The 18,652-nt window shown below is 45.3% G+C and overlaps 1 protein-coding gene across 1 annotated transcript in view; it reads left to right on the top strand.

Annotated features, from left to right (window-relative positions):
- The first annotated feature begins 5,908 nt into the window (after positions 1–5,908).
- The window catches only part of ATP2C1 (ATPase secretory pathway Ca2+ transporting 1), a 77,322-nt gene continuing 64,578 nt past the window's right edge, over positions 5,909–18,652 (top strand). Inside the window, exons 1-2 of the mRNA XM_081164421.1 lie at positions 5,909–5,926; positions 8,891–9,222. Of these exons, the coding sequence (XP_081020547.1) occupies positions 9,151–9,222 (72 nt within the window). The 5' untranslated portion in view covers positions 5,909–5,926; positions 8,891–9,150. The remainder of the gene's footprint in view (positions 5,927–8,890; positions 9,223–18,652) is intronic.

The following is an 18,652-nucleotide window of genomic DNA, read 5'->3' as shown; positions in this document are numbered from 1 at the left end:
AGGGGAATTACATGAATCATACTATATAGATCATGTATTCTTACTCCCCCCTCCCAGTTTTTACAGTCCCAAAGAGGCAGAAAGAAAAAGGAGATTTATTTACTTCCTGATAATAAACATACCAAAACAGACCTTTCCCCAGCCACTCTGGGTGGCTTCCAACAAAGACAAAAAATACACTAAAATGTCACACATTAAAAACTTCCCTAAACAGGGCTGCCTTCAGATGTCTTCTGAATGTCAGGTAGTTGTTTATTTCCTTGACATCTGATGGGAGGGCTTTCCACAGGGCAGGCACCACTACCGAGAAGGCCCTCTGCCTGGTTCCCTGTAACTTGGCTTCTCACAGTGAGGGAACAACCAGAAGGCCCTCAGCGCTGGACCTCAGCGTGTTATATTGTCTTCACAGACTGGCTGCAGTTCAGTAGAGTTTCAAACAGGGACTTTCCCAACCCTAGCTAGAGATGCCAGTGATTGAACCCGAGACCTGCCTACAAAGCCTGTGCTCTGTCATTTTGCTACAGTCCCACCCCTGGCTGCTGAGTGGCAGATAGAATGGTACAGTATTTCACAGGTTGTGCTATGCACATTCCATGATAAAGTATCAGTGAAAGAGTAAACACAGACCACTTGTTGAGCACAGCCGAGTTCATGTGAATCTTTTGTATCTTGTGACCTTCCCTATCATAGCTATGTGTAATGTCTATAAACAGCTGCATTCACGGTGACAGAAGCACCCTCATTTCACAGACCAAAAGATACCGGTACCTTACAGTGCTGCAAGAGGCAGGGCTTGTAAAAAGCCCAATTAGACATCATCATGTGCCTAAGTTAAGTCATCCCACTTTGGCTTGGTAACAGACACTAGCATCTAAAGCAGAAATTCTCTGAGGGCTGCTATATAGTGTTTTATCTGACAACTCCCGGTATGAACCTGACCCTTTCCCTCCAGTTGTCAGCCTCCACAGGGCCGGATTTAGGTTTGATGAGGCCCTAAGCTACTGAAGGTAATGGGCCCTTTATACGTCCAGCTGTCCTTTGTCAACAACAAATTGTCATTGTTTTTTGTGTTGAATATATGCTATATGGTAATTTATGGACCTAATAGGTATCTAAAGCCATTTGCACATGCAGAATGTAGGCACCCTATATATAGAAATGAGCAAACCAGTGATATTTGAGAGAGCAGGCTAGCAGGCGGGGCCCATTACTTACATCATAGGAGCCCACACAACACAAAACACTGTTGCTGTATGTAGGTTTTATTTTATTTGTTTTTTATCTAATATTTTGGAAATGTACATCCAGTTTTTCCCCTTTAATTTTTTTTGGGGGCCCCAAGAGAGTGGGCCCTAAGCTATAGCTTGTTTCGCTTATACGGAAATCCGGCACTGTCCCTGCACAATGCTTGCTGCCTGCCAGGGCAATGCTCATCCAGCAACAACAGTAGCAGTCACCACCACTGCTGTTGTGGGTAACTTTCTGCCCTTCTCCTCGCAAGCTCCTTCGCTGGTCCTTCAGCAGAAGATGGCAGCTGGGGGCAGGTCTGAAATTCACAGTCCCAGAACAGGGGGATAAAGAAAAAGAAGAAAAAGGGAGCAGCTGAACTGCAGCAACTGTACAGGTTGAAATGGCCAGGGTTGTAATTTGCACAGGGATCCTACACCATGGGTAGGCAAACTAAGGCCTGGGGGCCGGATCCGGCCCAGTCGCCTTCTAAATCCAGCCTGCAGACGGTCTGGAAATCAACGTGTTTTTACATGAGTAGAATATTTCCTTTTATTTAAAATGCATCTCTGGGTTATGTGTGGGGCATAGGAATTCGTTTATATTTTTTTTTCAAAATATAGTCTGGCCCCCCTGCTAGCCCCCTGGACTGGCCCCCTGCTGAAAAAGTTTGCTGACCCCTGTCCTACACCACAGCAGAGGCTCCCCACTTCAGACTCCGCTACCAACGTGTGGAAGGCGACAGGGCCGAGTGATGTGACAGAAGGGGCAGGGGCAAAAAGTACAGCCCCCTTCTCCCTCCCAGAAAGAGTGAATGTCCAATAGTTTGCAGTTGCATTGAATCACCTTATTCACAAACTGTTCCCATGAGAAAGCAAAGGCCCTTAGCATTTGTGCTGCAGTTGGGCTGCACAGCAGAGGGTAAGTTATATTGGAAGTACATTTCCCTGACATTACGGGACTTGCTTTCAAGTACCATGTTTGGAGTTGAGATGACAAACTGGCCGTGCCTGGAAAGAATTAAAAGCCATAATCGAATTGAGGGGCAGCCTTTATTTTTACACATAAATCATTAGCACTATGCTAGCAGCACACCCGCAGAGAGTTTATAAGGCTGCACTGGGAGAAAAATAACATAATGTGCCTTATTTTAAAGTCAGTTTGAAGGTTATTTAAAAGTATCAAAGGGAAAAGATATGGATTCAGCTCCCATGAGATAGTAAAAGAAAAATTGCACTGTGACAACAGAGTGAGATGTTAGCTCGCATGCACTCTGCAAGGGAGAGATATTGGGCAATGGGGGGGGGGCGAGTAGCAAATCATAGGTTAATGCAAACAAAAGATATTGAATGAAGGGCTTAGGGAAAAATTAAGTAGAAAGAAAAACTTACGGGCTCCTGCCTGTGTGGTGTGTGTGTATGTACTCTGCAACGTGTAATTGATGCATTAATAGTTCATTGGTGTGGGGTTTATGCTGGACTGGCTGTTACACATCATTCTGCTTTATTAGTTCTGTGATGCTTCCTCAATGCTACCACATTGTTGCTATCTGGAGGAGCACTCTTGCACTATAGCTCAACAGAAGTAGGACAAAGAATAAACTGGGACATTTGTGATATAAAAAGTTACAGGATTTCAGCGGGAAGTTGCAGGGCATGCACAGACTGGAAACAAAGCAGTATAACTGCCCCAAAACTTTTGCATGCAAAAACTTTATTAAAATTAAGTAAAGGTAAAGGGACCCCTGACTGTTAAATCCAGTCGCGGACGACTCTGGGATTGCAGCACTCATCTCACTTTACTGGCCGAGGGAGCCGGCGTACAGCTTCTGGGTCATGTGGCCAGCATGACTAAACTGCTTCTGGCGAACCAGAGCAGTGCACAGAATTGCTGTTTACCTTCCCACCGCAGTGGTACCTATTTATCTACTTGCACTTTGACGTGCTTTTGAACTGAAAGTTGGCAGGAGCAGGGACCGAGCAACAGGAGCTCACCCCATCGCAGGGATTCAAACCTCCGACCTTCTGATCGGCAAGCCCAAGACTCAGTGGTTTAGACCACAGTGCCACCCACGTTATTAAAAGTAGGATTACGTATAACTGCCCCCAAAGATGCAGCCATTGTTCCTCTGTATGTCATAAAGCTTGAAATGCATTGACCCTGCATGCACACATTGATCATTTATTTATTGCATTTATACTGTACCTCCCCCCCCCCCCGAGCTTTGGGTGGTGTAGGTGGTTCTCTCTCTCCTCATGTAATCCCCATCACATCTCTGTGAAGTAGATTTAGGCTGAGAGACCGTGACTGGTACACGGTCACACAATGAGCTTCATGACTAAGTGGGGATTTGAACTAGAGTGTGTCATAGTCTAACACTCTAAACACTACACTGTTAGATAAGTATCAATAAAAGCTATGGCTGTTTCAGGCTTTCTGGTGTTTACCAGACCCCTCACCCCTGGTGTTACGTCCAAAGACTTCATGATGGGGGTGCTTAATGTTAGAATTCCTGCTCCATGATTGCAGTCATAGGATTTTTGTCTATCACATGACGGTATATGTTTTGGCTCCACAAAGTGGGAAGTGACGGAGATAGGATGTTTGTGTTACTGTGTTCTGTGAAGTGGGATTATTGTCCTTTGTTCTTTTTCTCTTTGCTGACTGATGCTAGAGAGAGAGGGAGCCATGTTGCAGTGCTCCGTGTGTGTGTTTATATGTAAATAAAGTAGATTAGCCAAAATGCTGAGTTGCTGAGGAACTGTGCAGACTCTGCGGATCCCTAAGTGTGCCGGTGTCTGCTGGCATCGGTCGCTGTGATGTTCGGGGAGAAGAAAGCTTTTGAAGCTCCCAAATGAAAGACCAGGAGGGAGAGAACATGCCAGTCGGGCCTGTGTCTCTGCCAGGGTCCTACTCAAGTGTAGGACGAGCTCCTGACACTTAATACGAGGAGGGGCAGTGAGTTCCCTGCCAAAGGACTCTTGAAATAATCATCTTGCCCACAGTCTTGCCACCTGAAAGGGTGTGGGGGTGTCATTTATTTATTTATTTTTATTTATTTATTCATTATTTTTATTTTTTATTTTGACAAAGTAATAATCATTAATAAATAAGAATAAAAATGTGCACCCCACCATCGAGATCATTCCATTGTAACTATTCAACCTCCCAAAATTTCAACACCTCCTGCGATGGTTTGACCCCATTCTACAAACACCCTCCATATCTCCTCAAAATCATTTCTCCTGCGTGTTCCCCGTCTTACCTTAATGGCACCCATTAATTTATCATTAATAGCTGTATCCCACATCTCTTTATACCATTCTTCCATTTTCTATTCTGCTTGCCCCTTCCACTTCCTAGCTATCATAATTCGTGCAGCTGTCAATAAATTTGTAAGCAAGTCCATCATAGCCTGTGAACCTTCCACCCCATCGTGGGGTGGGGTCATTCATTTATGCCATTTTGAGCTCCTCCCCCCCCCCCAAGATCTCTTGGCAGCATACTTGTGGCCCCTTCCCTCCTCACAAATACCCTGAGGTCACAATGAAGAACAGCAGCTGTTAGCATGAGATCACCCTGTGGGATTTCTGGCTGAGAAGTGGATTTGAACCCAGGTCCCTCTGACTTAAGTACCCCATGGTGGTGCCTCTCGTTCAGTTATCGTTCTATGGTTATATGCTATTGGGAAGTGTGTATGGCAGTTTTACAAAGAAGCTGTGGCCGGCAAAAACATTCTGCTCCCAGAATAACTTCTGAAGGTGAACAAAGCAGTTTGAACAGATTTCTTTGACATGAAACTGGACTTCTAGGTAGGAAATTGTGTGTGTGTGTGTGTGTGTGTGTGTGTGTGTGTGTGTGTGTAGCCTTCCATAGAATCTCCAAGGCTTCCATTTCACAATAATATTTTAAAGCATCTTCCTGCTTTAACAAAAGTGTGTATAAGTATCAAATATCACACATTTGCCAACTAATTAAGTGAAAGTACCATACCCTAACAGCAAAGCACTTCTTCTCATTATCATAGATAAGCATGCTGGCTTCTTTTTTAAAATCTTTTCTGGATTACCCTTTCTGTGACAGGGACACTGTGCCAAAATTCAACAAGTGTTGATTTACCTATAGCTGTATTCCTCTGAAGGGAGACACTGCACCTGTTGAATTCCTGTAGTTTTTAAAGACACATCGTTCCTTCATTCTTTTGTATTCCTTCCTGTTCTCTTGAAATAAAACTGCCAGCAGATCATCCCTTTGTAGCCTAAGTTCTGCTACCACATAACTATTTGTGAAAGGGTTGGTATCTGAAATCACAATCAAATAACGCACGTTCCTTTGGCTAAGGCAAGCGATTCAGGATTTCAAGAAGTAAGGTTTTGAAAAGAAAGATAGACTGAGGCTAAATTTGCCCACGGAGATGGAAATAATTATGGTGGGGGGGGGGCGTGCACTCAGACTTGCTAGCATTGTGATATTAGGAGTTGGCTTCAGGCACTGATGAGGCTTCCCAGATGTAGTAGTGAGTTCTTGCTGGAAAGCAGAAGAGAGGTAGGCTGCCAGCTTCCAATAGTTGCCATGGGAACCAAAGTACACCAAGCGAGAAGCCATCTAAAAGAGAACCCAGGGGGATAGAACTGGAAAGTGGCAACTGGCAATGTAAGCTGCTGGAAGGCTTCAGCCGAGCAACTGGAAACCAAGCAGGGTAAAGGGGAGGTGGAGCATCCCTGGTGTTTCAGCAGAGTTGGCTGAAGAAAGTGTGAGCGAGGAGCTGCATTGCTTTCCCACCATAGGCAGGGATGGGGCACCTGTGGCCTTCCAGATGTTGTTACCCTACAGCTCCCTGGCCATTAGCCATGCTAGCTGGGGCTGATAGGCATTGCGCGTCCAGAAGACCACAGGTTCCCCATCCATGCCTTATGGCAGTGGTGGCAAACCTGTGGCATGCGTTGCCAGAGGGGGCACTCAGAGCCCTCTCTGTGGGCACGCGTGCCGTTGCCCCAGCACAGAGCTGGCAGAAGGCGAGAGCGGTGCATCGAGTCCTCAGCTCAACTTGGGCAGCTGAGCAGCCACCTTCCTCTTCCTCCTGCTGCGAGGTTGAGGCTTTACACAGCCTCCGGCTGGTGCCAATGGGAGGCGCCGGGCAGGGTGCATCACACGGGAGGCAGCAGGGGAGGATGGCATTGCTGGCGAGCTTCAAGAAGCCACTTTGTTCCAGTGCCAGGTAGCCAGGAAGGGCCGCCCCCGCCCCATCCTCATCGCCCTTCACCCGGCACTGGGGCTCCGGGCCCCACCGGCCTCACCGTGCCATGATCGCCTCTCACTTTCTGCCATACTTTTTTACCAAGCTCAACCACAGCCAAGTACAGTGAGTGGGGGCGAGACACACTGCATAGGGGCCAGTCAGGGCTGGGCGGGGGAGCGGGAAAAACACTGTTGGAATTTACTTTCTCTAAAAGCTGCTCCGGCTGCTGCAGAAACAAGTATTTTACCCTAACAGAGAAGATGAGTATCTCATAGAGAAGACACACCCAGTCTTGTGGTGGTGATGTCAAAACATATTAACTACACTTACCTTCATGGAGGCACACAACGGTGCTGAGAATGGGAAATTGTTGGGTTAAAAAGGTAAAGGTAAAGGATCCCTGACAGTTAAGTCCAGTCACGAACGAGTCTGGGGTTGTGACGCTCATCTCTCTTTACTGGCTGAGGGAGCCAGCTTTTGTCTGTGGACAGTTTTTCCAGGTCATGTGGCCAGCATGACTAAGCCGCTTCTGGCGAAATCAGAGCAGCGCATGGAAACACCATTTACCTTCCCGCCGTGGCGGTACCTATTTATCTACTTGGACTTTGACATGCTTTTGAACTGCTAGGAGCTGGGACCGAGCAATGGGAGCTCACCCTGTCACGGGGATTCAAACCACCGACCTTCTGATCGGCAAGCCCTAGGCTCTGTGGTTTAACCCACAGCGCCACCCGTGTCCCTGATTGTTGGGTTAATGAACTGCAAAAAGATCTATATACATCTTCTCTTTCAATGCAAACACTGAGAGAGCTTGCCTAGACTTCACACAAATTCCCCAGATACAAAGCAATATGGTAACCAGATACTGTACTTCTTTCTTAAGGGCTAAATAGGAGTCAGAGTAGTGAGAGCTACTGCAGATTATGCACCAATTCAGGTTAAATGGCCTTGTTGGCACTTTGCGATAAATAAGTGGGTTTGGGTTGCAGTTTGGGCACTCTGTCTCTAAAAGGTTCGTCATCACTGCCTTATGGGAACAGGTACCTCACCTGTTCCTCCCACAGGGCTCATCTGCTTCCCTTTTGCTTCTGCTGTACATTACACCTGGATTTCTGCAGTCAGGAAAAGGAAGTGGGTGCCAGGATCAGGGGAAGAATGGATGGGGTGAAAGCCATCAGGGAGGCAAGAGGTATGTTGAGGATCTCTCATTTTGCAGCCCTAGGCAGCAGTGCTGAGTCCTCTTGTGGGAAGTAACTCCCATACAGCTGAGCAAAACCCGACATGAAATTAATTAAATGGCACATTTCTGGGGGAAATAGTATCCTTGGAGTCAGTCAGAGCAGCTGCAGGAGGAGGGTGGAGAGAGGAGGAGATTGATTCTCTCTGCCTACCACCTCCCTGATGAAAATGGTCTCTCCCAAGCTGCTATTTTCATTTCAGGAGAAGCCTCTATGGACAGGAATGGAAAGATGCTCAGGCTGAATGTCTAGATTTCCGTGAGCAGCATCATAGTTAAATAGGCTTGAAACCAGTCTAAATTTGTAATGTAGATATGCCTAAGGGTATCAGCTTTTCAACCTTCATCTTAACAAGGCCCACTTTATTGATATTGATAGTACAGGAATTTGGATTGCAACCTTTTTATATTTTTTTACTACAGTAGACTGCTTGGGCCTGGAGGCTGGTAAGGTTGCCATATGTCTACTTTTTCCAGGACATTTCCTCTTTTTCATGGGTAGACTCATCACAGTGATCCATAGTTAAAAGTAGAAGTCAGCAAATGTGTCCTCTTCTTTGCTCTTCAAAATATGGCATCCCTAATAGGACCTACTTTTGAGTAAATATGATTTATAATCTGGTTGTATGTTGTAGGAGTAAGGGTTCAGGCTACAGATCCAGGCCCATTTACTTCAGAGCAAGCTCTGCTGAACACTTGGAACAGATTTCTGAGTAAATATGTAAAAGGTGGCACTGCATGCCCTTAAAGTCTGGCTTGAAATTAGAAACACTTTTGTTGCTGTTGCTGCTTAAACTAATTTTAGCAAGACTCCACATAGTTAGTTAGTTAGATTACTTCATTAACCTAGGAGACAGACACTTTATGTAAAATATTTATATCTGTATTTAATGTTTATCTGTTATCAGAAAACTCCATGGGAAAATTTGTATTTGAATGGTGCCCAAATGGCCTCTTAAAATTATCCACCCCTGTTTCCTGGCAAATTGGGGAGGCTATTTCACAAAATTTCTTTAGCAGGAGAGGAAAAGATATTGAAGTTGTCACTGCAACCTCAGCAACAGTGTATTCAGCCTGGCCACCATTTTGCACACCTCAGTTCTAAGCATTGTTCTAGCATTGTGTGCATGAGAGGTGAAGAATGAGCAAAGAAAATTCAGTAAAGTAGTCTTTTTGTTTTTCTGCAGGGGTGAAAGAAAATCTCAGGACTTGCTTCAGAAAAAAAAGTCTCCTGAGAAATTTTGGCTCAGCTCCAGTTTTCACGCAAAGAAGAAAACCTATCTCTCTTGCTGTTATTAATTAGATTTGACCTCTCTTTAAGAACATTTGCTGGGGAATCTGCTCCGGTTCTTTATAAGGGCAATTTAAGGCTGGCTTTGCCCTTTTCCGCCTGTCCCTGTGTTACAAGGTATTATCAAGAAAGAAAGAAAAAGATTTCAGGGAGAATATGGAAGGAAGTTTCCTTCAGAGAAGGAGGAAAGGAAATGTGGGAGGAAATGAGCAAGAGAAGAATAAAGAGGTTAGTTTGGTTTCTGGTTGTTGTTTTCCCCCCTGGACTTGGTTTGTTTATGTTATAATATTTATATCCAATTAAAGAATTGCATAGTTGAAAGTCCCCTTGCCTTGCTGTTGACAGGTTGAAGCCAAAAGGTTCATATATACCCACTTGACTGCTTCGATCAGTGGAACTGGAAGTGTTATAGGTGCCACACAGGGCCGTCTTACCCATAGGAGCTAGGGGTGCGGGTCACCCGGGTGCCAGGCTTTCAGGGGCGCCAGGCCGAGAGTCCAGGGCCCGAGAGTTGAGTCCGGGGAAGAGCCCGCCTATTGGTCAGAGTGCTGCTGCGGGCGACTCTGCGCCGCAAGTTTGGGGGCGACCGAGCCAGCGAGATGCTGAGGCGGTTGTCTGGCTCCGCCTTCCTGTACACCTGGGACTGGGCAACCTGGGCTCGCCACATATGCTTAAGACAGCCCTGGTGCCACAGAATACCTGCTCTGCATCTGTAGGAACTCCATCTTTTAGTGTGGCAGCACCTAAACTTGGGAACTTCCTGCCTATTTATATCCAGCAGGCATCTTCAATGCACCCTTTCTGGCACCTGCTAAAACTTTTTTGTTTAGAAATGCCTACCCGTATATTTAGAAAGCTGCTGTGAGTTCTAATCTGTTTTAAATTTATATTGTTATTTTAACTTTCTGAAAGTCTTAAATTATTATTGTTATTTTTTCCTTGTTGATAATTTCTTTCTTGTATTATTATTTTTCTGTAAACTGCCTTGAGCCTTGCCCCCCCCCCCAAGCCTCAGAATTCAGGTACATGAATCCAGACAATGTGCTTCAAATAAAAGCCATCTGTTCTGCCTATGGTGATGTGACCAGAAAATAGGGGTATATATATCATACTAGTGAGACCTCAGAAATGGGAAGCATGAAATCCCATACAGTCTCAGAAGAATGGATATTGGGAATTGTTAAACTATGCTATACTATTGCTATGGATATTGGGAATTGCTATAATTGCTGAAAATATTAATTGGATTTTTGTGAAACAAATTGGAGGCTATAAAGTCATTCAGCCAATACTTCAGCGGGCTAGTCTGAAGCTAGAGAACGGTTGATTGGAAGGGGCTGTAGCCCGTGTTTCATTTAAATAGGGCAAGATTTTAATTTAGATAAAATAATTTTCAAAAACCCAAAGCATGTCTCTTGCAAGTGTCAAATCTGTTGCAGGAGCCGTTTGCTTTGAGACACGGCTGACAAATGGGACGCCAAACTGTTGCTGTTATGCAACTCCTTTTTTTAAAAAAAAGGAAGTAGGAAGTGGTTGTTTTGAATTAATACTCTTGTTGCAAGATCACCATTTGTGGAACAGCAACAGGTGTAATAGCTCTTGTTTAGCCTTGGAAAATAATTTCTGATGAAAAGAGCCCCAGTAAATCAAAATAAGTTTGAGGTAAGATTAGGTGTGCGGCTAAACAAAAAGAACCCAGCAAGCTCTAGCTGCATACAAATAGCGCAGCATGTACCATTCAAGATAAGCAAAGTTTATGATCGTAATGCTGAGGAAAATGTCTTTAGACTCCAGCTAGGCTGCTCTTGATCTTCTTATAGGATTTATATTATCCCCATGGCTGAAGTTATTTGAGTATTCAAGCTACTCTATCTTTTCTCGGCAAAAAAAAATGTTCCTTGCTACCGTTTAACTCTTTGGCATCTTTTTCACATGCTACAAAGTCAGCACAATTTGTCTCCTTTGCGTTTTTGCTAGGAGTGATAACAGAAGGGTTGACATTTTCCATGATCAGGGAAATGCTGCAATGTCTGGACTAAAGGAAACTGCACATATTCTGTGGAAATATGGGGAGTAATATGTATGGCTATGGTTCATGATTCAGGAGCCTGAAATGTGGATGCGAGATAGATAGATAGATAGATAGATAGATAGATAGATAGATAGATAGATAAATTTATTGTCATTGTCCGTATATACACAGTATACACAACAACGAAAATCAAACACCCACCCAAAGACCGGGTTCACATATACATTTGCACGTATCTCCGACACTCTCATCCTATTCAGACATAATCTATAAAACATAACATAATCCAGAATATAACATGACCTATTAAGGCATAACATAACCTAAAACCTAAAACATAACCTAAAACCTATCTCATTCCTTCCTACTCTCTGCTTGCTAAACCTTGCAACTGGCCCTGAGATCATTATTTAGTGCAATCAGAGCTCTTGGATAGAAACTATTCAGAAGGCGTGTGGTTCGTGTTTTCATTGTCCTATATCTTCTGCCCGAAGGCAATAGTTCAAAGAAGTTGTGAGCAGGATGGGTGGGATCTCTCAGGATATTATGTGACTTCTTCAAAATGCGAGACGTGAAGATCTCATCCAGGGTTGGTAGTCGGAGCCCAATAACATTCTGGGCAATTTTAATTGTTCTCTGTAAAGCTTTTTTATCCGTTTCAGAGCTGCTCCCATACCACGATAATATACTATAGGTTAAGACACTCTCAATGGTACTATGATAATAGGACAGAAGTAGGTGCTGGGATAGATTCAGTCCCCTGAGCATTCTCAGGAAATACAACCTCCCCTGCACCTTCCTCACAACCATATTAATATTTGCAGTCCATGAGAGGTCCTCCGAGATATAAATGCCCAGGTATTTAAAACTACCAACCCTCTCCACTTCCTCGCCATTTATGTGCAATGGTAAAAATACACTTTTCTTTCTCCTAAAGTCAATTATGAGTTCTTTGGTTTTTTTGGTGTTAAGCATAAGATTATTTTCTTTACACCATTGAATTAACCCCTGTACTTCTTTCCTATAAGCAGTCTCATCGTTCTCACTGATGAGCCCCACCACTGTTGTATCATCCGCAAATTTGATGATTGTGTTGGACTTATACAGTGGGGTGCAATCAAATGTGTACAGGGAATAGAGAAAGGGACTTAGCACACATCCCTGAGGGACTCCTGTGCTTAATACTAGAGTAGAAGAATAGTAAGGTCCCATTCTCACTGTCTGCGGCCTATCAGTCAGGAAATTCCTTACCCACAGACAGATCTTCTGATGTATACCCAAATTGGTCATTTTAAGAAATAACCTGTCTGGCAGAATTGTATTGAAGGCAGAACTGTAGTCCACAAACAACAGCCTTGCGTAGGTTCCCTGTCGTTCTAGATGACTCAATACAGTATGGACAGCGATGGAAATAGCATCATCAGTAGATCTGTTTCTTCTGTATGCAAACTGGAACGGGTCTAAAGTGGATGGAAGACCAGCCTTAATATGATCTAGCACCAGTCTCTCAAAACATTTCATAACGACAGATGTTAGGGCTATTGGTCTATAATCATTGAGAGATACCACCACTGACTGCCTGGGGACTGGCACTATAATCGATGTCTTCAGGCAGGTAGGGACAAAACCCTGCACCAGGAATAGGTTAAAAATGTCCGTAAATACGCCAGCTAATTCTGCAGCGCAGTCCCTAATAACCCGTCCCATGATTCCATCTGGTCCAGCTGCCTTCCTAATGTTAATGCTCCGAAAGGCACGTTGTACATCATAGGTCTGTAATAAAAATGGTTGTCTATCAGTAGTAGTTTCTGATGATGTGCTGGTGGCCAATGCTGTAGTGACGGTAGTTCCAGTTCCCTCCTCAAAGCGGCTAAAAAATTGATTCAGTTGATCAGCCAGGTGCGCACTGCTGCTAGCCAATTCGTTTTTAATATTTTGCCCTGTAATTTGTCGCAAGCCTTGCCATACTCGACGAGGGTCGGAGCTCTCAAAATGTTTTTCGATCCTCTGGTAGTACATAGCTTTGGCGTTCCTAATGCCCTTTTTCAATTTGGCTCTGGCTTCTCTATACTGTTGCGCATCACCAGAGTGAAAAGCAGCATTCCTTGCCTTTAACAGAGATAGAGATAGAGATAGAGATAGAGATAGAGATAGAGATAGAGATAGAGATAGAGATAGAGATAGAGATAGAGATAGAGATAGAGATATTTATTCTGCATGTCTGAGCCAGAAGGAGATGCTTGAAGGGACACAGCCAGCTTCTGGGTCTGGATTCTTCCCCCCTGCCCGAAAGTTTAAAATATGTTTAATGCAGTGATGGGAGCCCTGGAATAAGGAGCAGCTGGCAACTCAGGGTATACAGTGGTACCTCGGGTTACATACGCTTCAGGTTACAGACTCCGCTAACCCAGAAATAGTACCTCGGGTTAAGAACTTTGCTTCAGGATGAGAACAGAAATCGTGCGGCGGCAGCGCGGCGGCAGCAGGAGGCCCCATTAGCTAAAGTGGTGCTTCAGGTCAAGAACAGTTTCAGGTTAAGAACGGACCTCCGGAACGAATTAAGTTCTTAACCCGAGTTACCACTATATTGGTATTGGTGCTTAGCTAAGCATGGAAAGGCTATATAATGGGCTTCAAGTTCCTTTTTACCAATCACCTCATTGGGGGTAATTTGGCACCCCCAAATTACCATGGATAGTGTTGGGGTGGCCGTAGCTGCGCACTGCCAGCCATCCGGGGGGAGGGCTCAACTTTCCCCCATGCCGCTGCAGGAGAGCGATGCCCGCAGAGGCTTGAGAGTGAAGTTGCGCCCCTCCCAAGCCTTCTCGGGAGGAGAGCGAAACCCACAGAGGCTTGGGAGGGAAGCTGCACGCCCTCCAGCCTTATGGTTGGCGGGGCGCAGCTGGCGGGCATACAGGGAAAGGGGAGGCTACCGGCAAAGCCGCGCAGCTCCCCCCTTGCTGGGGCGCCCCTGAGAGGCCAGCGCCCTGGTGCGACACACCACTAAACCCTATGGGAAAGACAGCTCTGCTTAGAACTTGGTAAACTTGGATTTTGCCTTCTGTGGAGTCTCCTGTTGGGATAACAAATGCAGAATTGAGATGAAAGACAGTTTTACTGAGCAGGAGCAAATGATGTACATTTTCTGGAAAACTTTGAATAGGAAGGTTTTCCTTTTCAACTTGATTTGCACAGGGTAATTTGTACTACGAATTTTTCTGATGGCCCTAGAGGGTGATCTACGTAATTTAGCATATTTATTTGACATGTTTTTAGTAAAGAAAGCTTAAAAATTTGAAACTGCCAAGCCTGTCGAATTTTTATTTGGAGTTGGTACCCATCTATTGTCACTAATGAAATTACAAAGCAGAAAACATGCTGCAGAAACATTAACCTCTGTAACATTTTACATCCCAGACCACCAGCAAGAGCTCAAGACTTGGTCCAGCAGGATATTGGAAGACATGGGATCTGTTTGGTTGGTTCTCCTACACTCTAATAACATATCTGCCTGTGCTGGTCCAGGGGGGAGGTTACCGTGGGGCGAGGTCCAGGACCTGAGTCAAGGGTCGGCAGACAGTCCTCCACGGGCGAAGCGGGGTCCACAGCGATGAGCCAGGCAAGGACAGGAACTCTGGGGGAACAGGACTGGGTGTTGGCCGAAACAGCTCTTGGACGACGTTGCTCCTGCAACCTGGGACTGGGCTGACTGGCCTTTATCTTCTCTGAGACCAGGGGCAGTCCCGGCCCCCAGATGACCCGCCTCTCCTGGCCTTAAGGCGAGCACTCCTCCTGGGAGAAACCAGTTCCCTCCGCCTCTCTGTCCTGAGCCTCTGCAGCTCAGGAGAGGCTGGTGGGTTACTGGACCCAGGGGGAGACTCACTTTCCCCTGACAGGGCTGGGAGAGGTGCACTTGTAGGCAATGCGTCCTCAATTGCCTCCGGATCCAGGGTGGATTCACCTGGTGCCTGCTCCTGAGGATCCGGCACAGGTGCAGGCGCTTCAGATCCAAGGTCCTGCCCCAGCTCAGCTGGCCCTGGAGGCGGGGACTCCTGTGCAGGCTGGGATTCCTCTGAATTGGATTCCCAGGCCATCACACTGACTTTCTACGAAATATTCACATTTTTAAAGAATCCGAAATAGACTTGAAACATTAAGGATGAGCTTTGCAATCAGAAAATAAATGCACAATGATTTGAAAAAAAATGTCAGTAAAGCAAGTAGTTGTTCCCAGCTGATTTCTCTGGGCAGGTTCACAATTGCAATATAAATCATAGCTGTGCCTGTTGCTTCATGTTTCTCTTGTGCTGCAAATCTACTGGCATAAGCCCATAGAAAGTTTGAATGGATGGATGTGCTTTATGCCAAAGGTGGAGGCAGGCTTTTCTCAGGTCGCTTCCCTCTGGCTGATGTTCTGTTTCTGCTAAAGCTAGATCACCTTGCAAAGGTGGCAAGTTGCCATGCAAGCAGATGGGCTGCAGAACAAGCAGCCAAGCTGTCACTCAGGAACATAAAGCACATTGACTAAGGGCAGGATTCCAGGCATTAATGACTAGAATGGCGTCTAGTGCAGAGTTTTTACATCTCTTGTAAAAGAGGCAATGTTCCACTGAGTGATGACAGAGCGCTGGATTAATTCTGAGAGCCAGTCACAATTTCCAGTAGGCATTTATAGAATACGGCCTAATAGATAAGCAGCTGACCTAGTAAAATGAAATAAAATGGAATAAAATCTTTCAGGGCAAGCTTTATGGGTATAAGGAATGCAGTGCCGTGGATTCATAATTAGTTCTCAGGAATTCCCTCAGGGTCAAAATCATGCCCCTTCTGATTTTTTTGACCAATGCAGACATAAATGTTATGGCTTCAGTTCCAAGGCAGTTTTCCTCCCTGCTCCACCTCATTCCACTCTTCCACTTTGCTTAACAGAAGCCTGATGAAGAGTTCTGGTGGATTTAGAAGCTCCCTATTTTTGTTGGTATGGGACGCAGGCGGTGCTGTGGGTTAAACCACAGAGCCTGGGGTTTGCCAATCAGAAGGTCGGCGGTTCAAATCCCTGTGACGGGGTGAGCTCCCGTTGCTCAGTCCCTGCTCCTGCCAACCTAGCAGTTCAAAAGCACGTCAAAGTGCAAGTAGATAAATAGGTACCGCTCCGGCGGGAAGGTAAACGGCGTTTCCGCGTGCTGCTCTGGTTCGCCAGAAGCGGCTTAGTCATGCTGGCCACATGACCCGGAAGCTGTACGCCGGCTCCCTCAGCCAATAAAGCGAGATGAGCGCCGCAACCCCAGAGTCAACTGGTGTGACCACTGCAGCTTAACCTGTGCTGCCTTCCCAAACTCAAACATGTCCAAGTTCCCGTGTAGTGGAGACCAGTCTGAGCTATCGCTGTCACTGTGAGGATATTGCAGAGGAACATTGGGCCTGTGAGCCATAACCTTTATAATTAGCTGAACAGAATTAAACAGGGTAGGGTATTGCTCTACTGTCTAACTGCCTTCCCTCAGTAACTTGGTTGATCACAGAGCTCTCATTTTTAAGCTCTAAAATGCATGCTTCCAGGGAACAAGTGTCTGGGAGTTGCACAGTCAAAGAATCATAGAGTCATAGAGTTGGAAGGGGTCCCAAGGGTCATCTAGTCCAACCCCCCGAAATGCAGGAAGCTCAACTAAAGCATCTATGACAGATGGCCATCCAGCCTTTTAGTTCTGCTGTTGAACCACACTGTTGACTCATGTTAAGCTTGTGATTTACTAAGTCCCCTAGGTCCTTTTTATGTCTACTACTTGGCAGCTCATTTTCTGTCTGCTTCAAATCTGCTGTGAATCAGCTGGAGAGTGAAGCAGCTTTTTGGGCCTCCTGCCCTGGTGCTCTACCAAATCCTCGACCCTCCTTCATCCCAGAACTGTGTGCTTACTGTCTAGTAAAGTCCATGGAGGCTTTCAAGCTACAGGATTACATACGCTTCAGGTTACAGACTCCGCTAACCCAGAAATAGTGCTTCAGGTTAAGAACTTTGCTTCAGGATGAGAACAGAAATTGTGCTCCGGCAGCGCGGCGGCAGCAGGAGGCCCCATTAGCTAAAGTGGTGCTTCAGGTCAAGAACAGTTTCAGGTTAAGAATGGACCTCCAGAACGAATTAAGTACTTAACCCGAGGTACCACTGTACTCAGAATCAAGTGCTACAGCTTTGAAGCAATACCAGTGTTCAGATCACTATACTGTAGTGTGCGTTTTGAGAACAAGTGAGGATTATAACACATAGCTACGATTCCCCTACAAATGTCCATCAACTCTGGGGGGGGAGGGCTGGCCCCCTCAAATATTTTAGGGGGGCAAGGCCCCTCATCCCCTAGGAGTTGGCCCCTATGATTCTAGGCAGGCTGATAAAGGGAGAGGGATTTGGGTCTCAAGCTGCAGAATACATTTTTGTGATATGAGGGTATTTAGCATATTTTTCTATGGGGTTTATCAGCTTGTTATATATTTAGTGTTTGAGATCACCTAGAGCTCTGGCTTATGTTAAGTTGCGCATTTCGTTCACTTCGGGCTCTTTATCTTTGCCTGAAGCTTAGTTCAGCAGGTTTCTCCCTCGCACTTGTATATGTAATTATGAATTCTGCTTGGCTTATTAGCTATCTAGCATTTCCATATAGCCCATTGTTAACTACCTAGCAACTCTGCATAATAATGAAGTAATTTCTTTGGCCCAGATCCACATAACCTAATTCTCCGGCAGAATAAAGTGTATCCTAGAGTCCTTACATAGGTTCCCTATTGGTAGGAGAAAATAACAGAGGCCAACCAGAGAATATTGAGAAGCAAAGCAGCTAGTAAGCTTGATCTTTATTAATCTGTTGCAACAGGGTGCTCCCCTCACACGCAGGAGAGGAAGAGGACCCCCCCCCCCAAAATGCCGTGCAAGGGCTTATAAAGACTTTTGAAATTCCCATTCTCTAGATCAAGACCACCCCCAGAAACATTATGCATACATCACAGAAGGGGTGTAACCTAAGACCACCCCTCAGATACATCCCACCTACATCACAGAAATTCTAATGTTGTTTTTCTCCTGTCACAGTTTATCTCCTGTCTGGCAAGTTACTTGATTGGATTGCCTGGGGAGCCTGGCCATTCTTTTGTACTGTAGTGGTAAAATACTTATTTCCTGGGCCAGGTCACAGGCTCACACCTTATTCAAACAGGCATATTCTTGAGACAGGATTTGTGAGGAAAGAGACAATGGGGAGGCTTTTCCAGTTTAACCTTGCAGAGAAAGGATTTGGTCAGTTTAGGAATCAAAATGGTTCCAGGTTGGTCTTCCTGTGTTGATCCATGTATGTGCAGTTATGAACATTACCATATATCTAAGACCATAAAATTCCTATCACAGCATCATGGATGGTTCGGGTTCAGCTGTCCAAAGAGTGTTAAGAGCAGAAGAATGTCTGCAAAAGTAACAAGTTTGTATAGAGAGATTGGGTTCCCTGATCACGCAGACAGGGAAATGACTTGGCACTTTTCAGAACGGCTTCTGGAATTCTTCCCAGTACACACTGCTGTTATAAAATTTATTCTAATGTTGGGCATTTATTGTCATTCCTGTCCTTGAGCATTTGGCTTCCTACA

This window comes from Podarcis bocagei, assembly GCF_964188305.1.
Source record: "Podarcis bocagei genome assembly, chromosome: 12".
NCBI lineage: Eukaryota > Metazoa > Chordata > Lepidosauria > Squamata > Lacertidae > Podarcis > Podarcis bocagei.
This window is presented reverse-complemented; position numbering and strand designations above follow the sequence as displayed.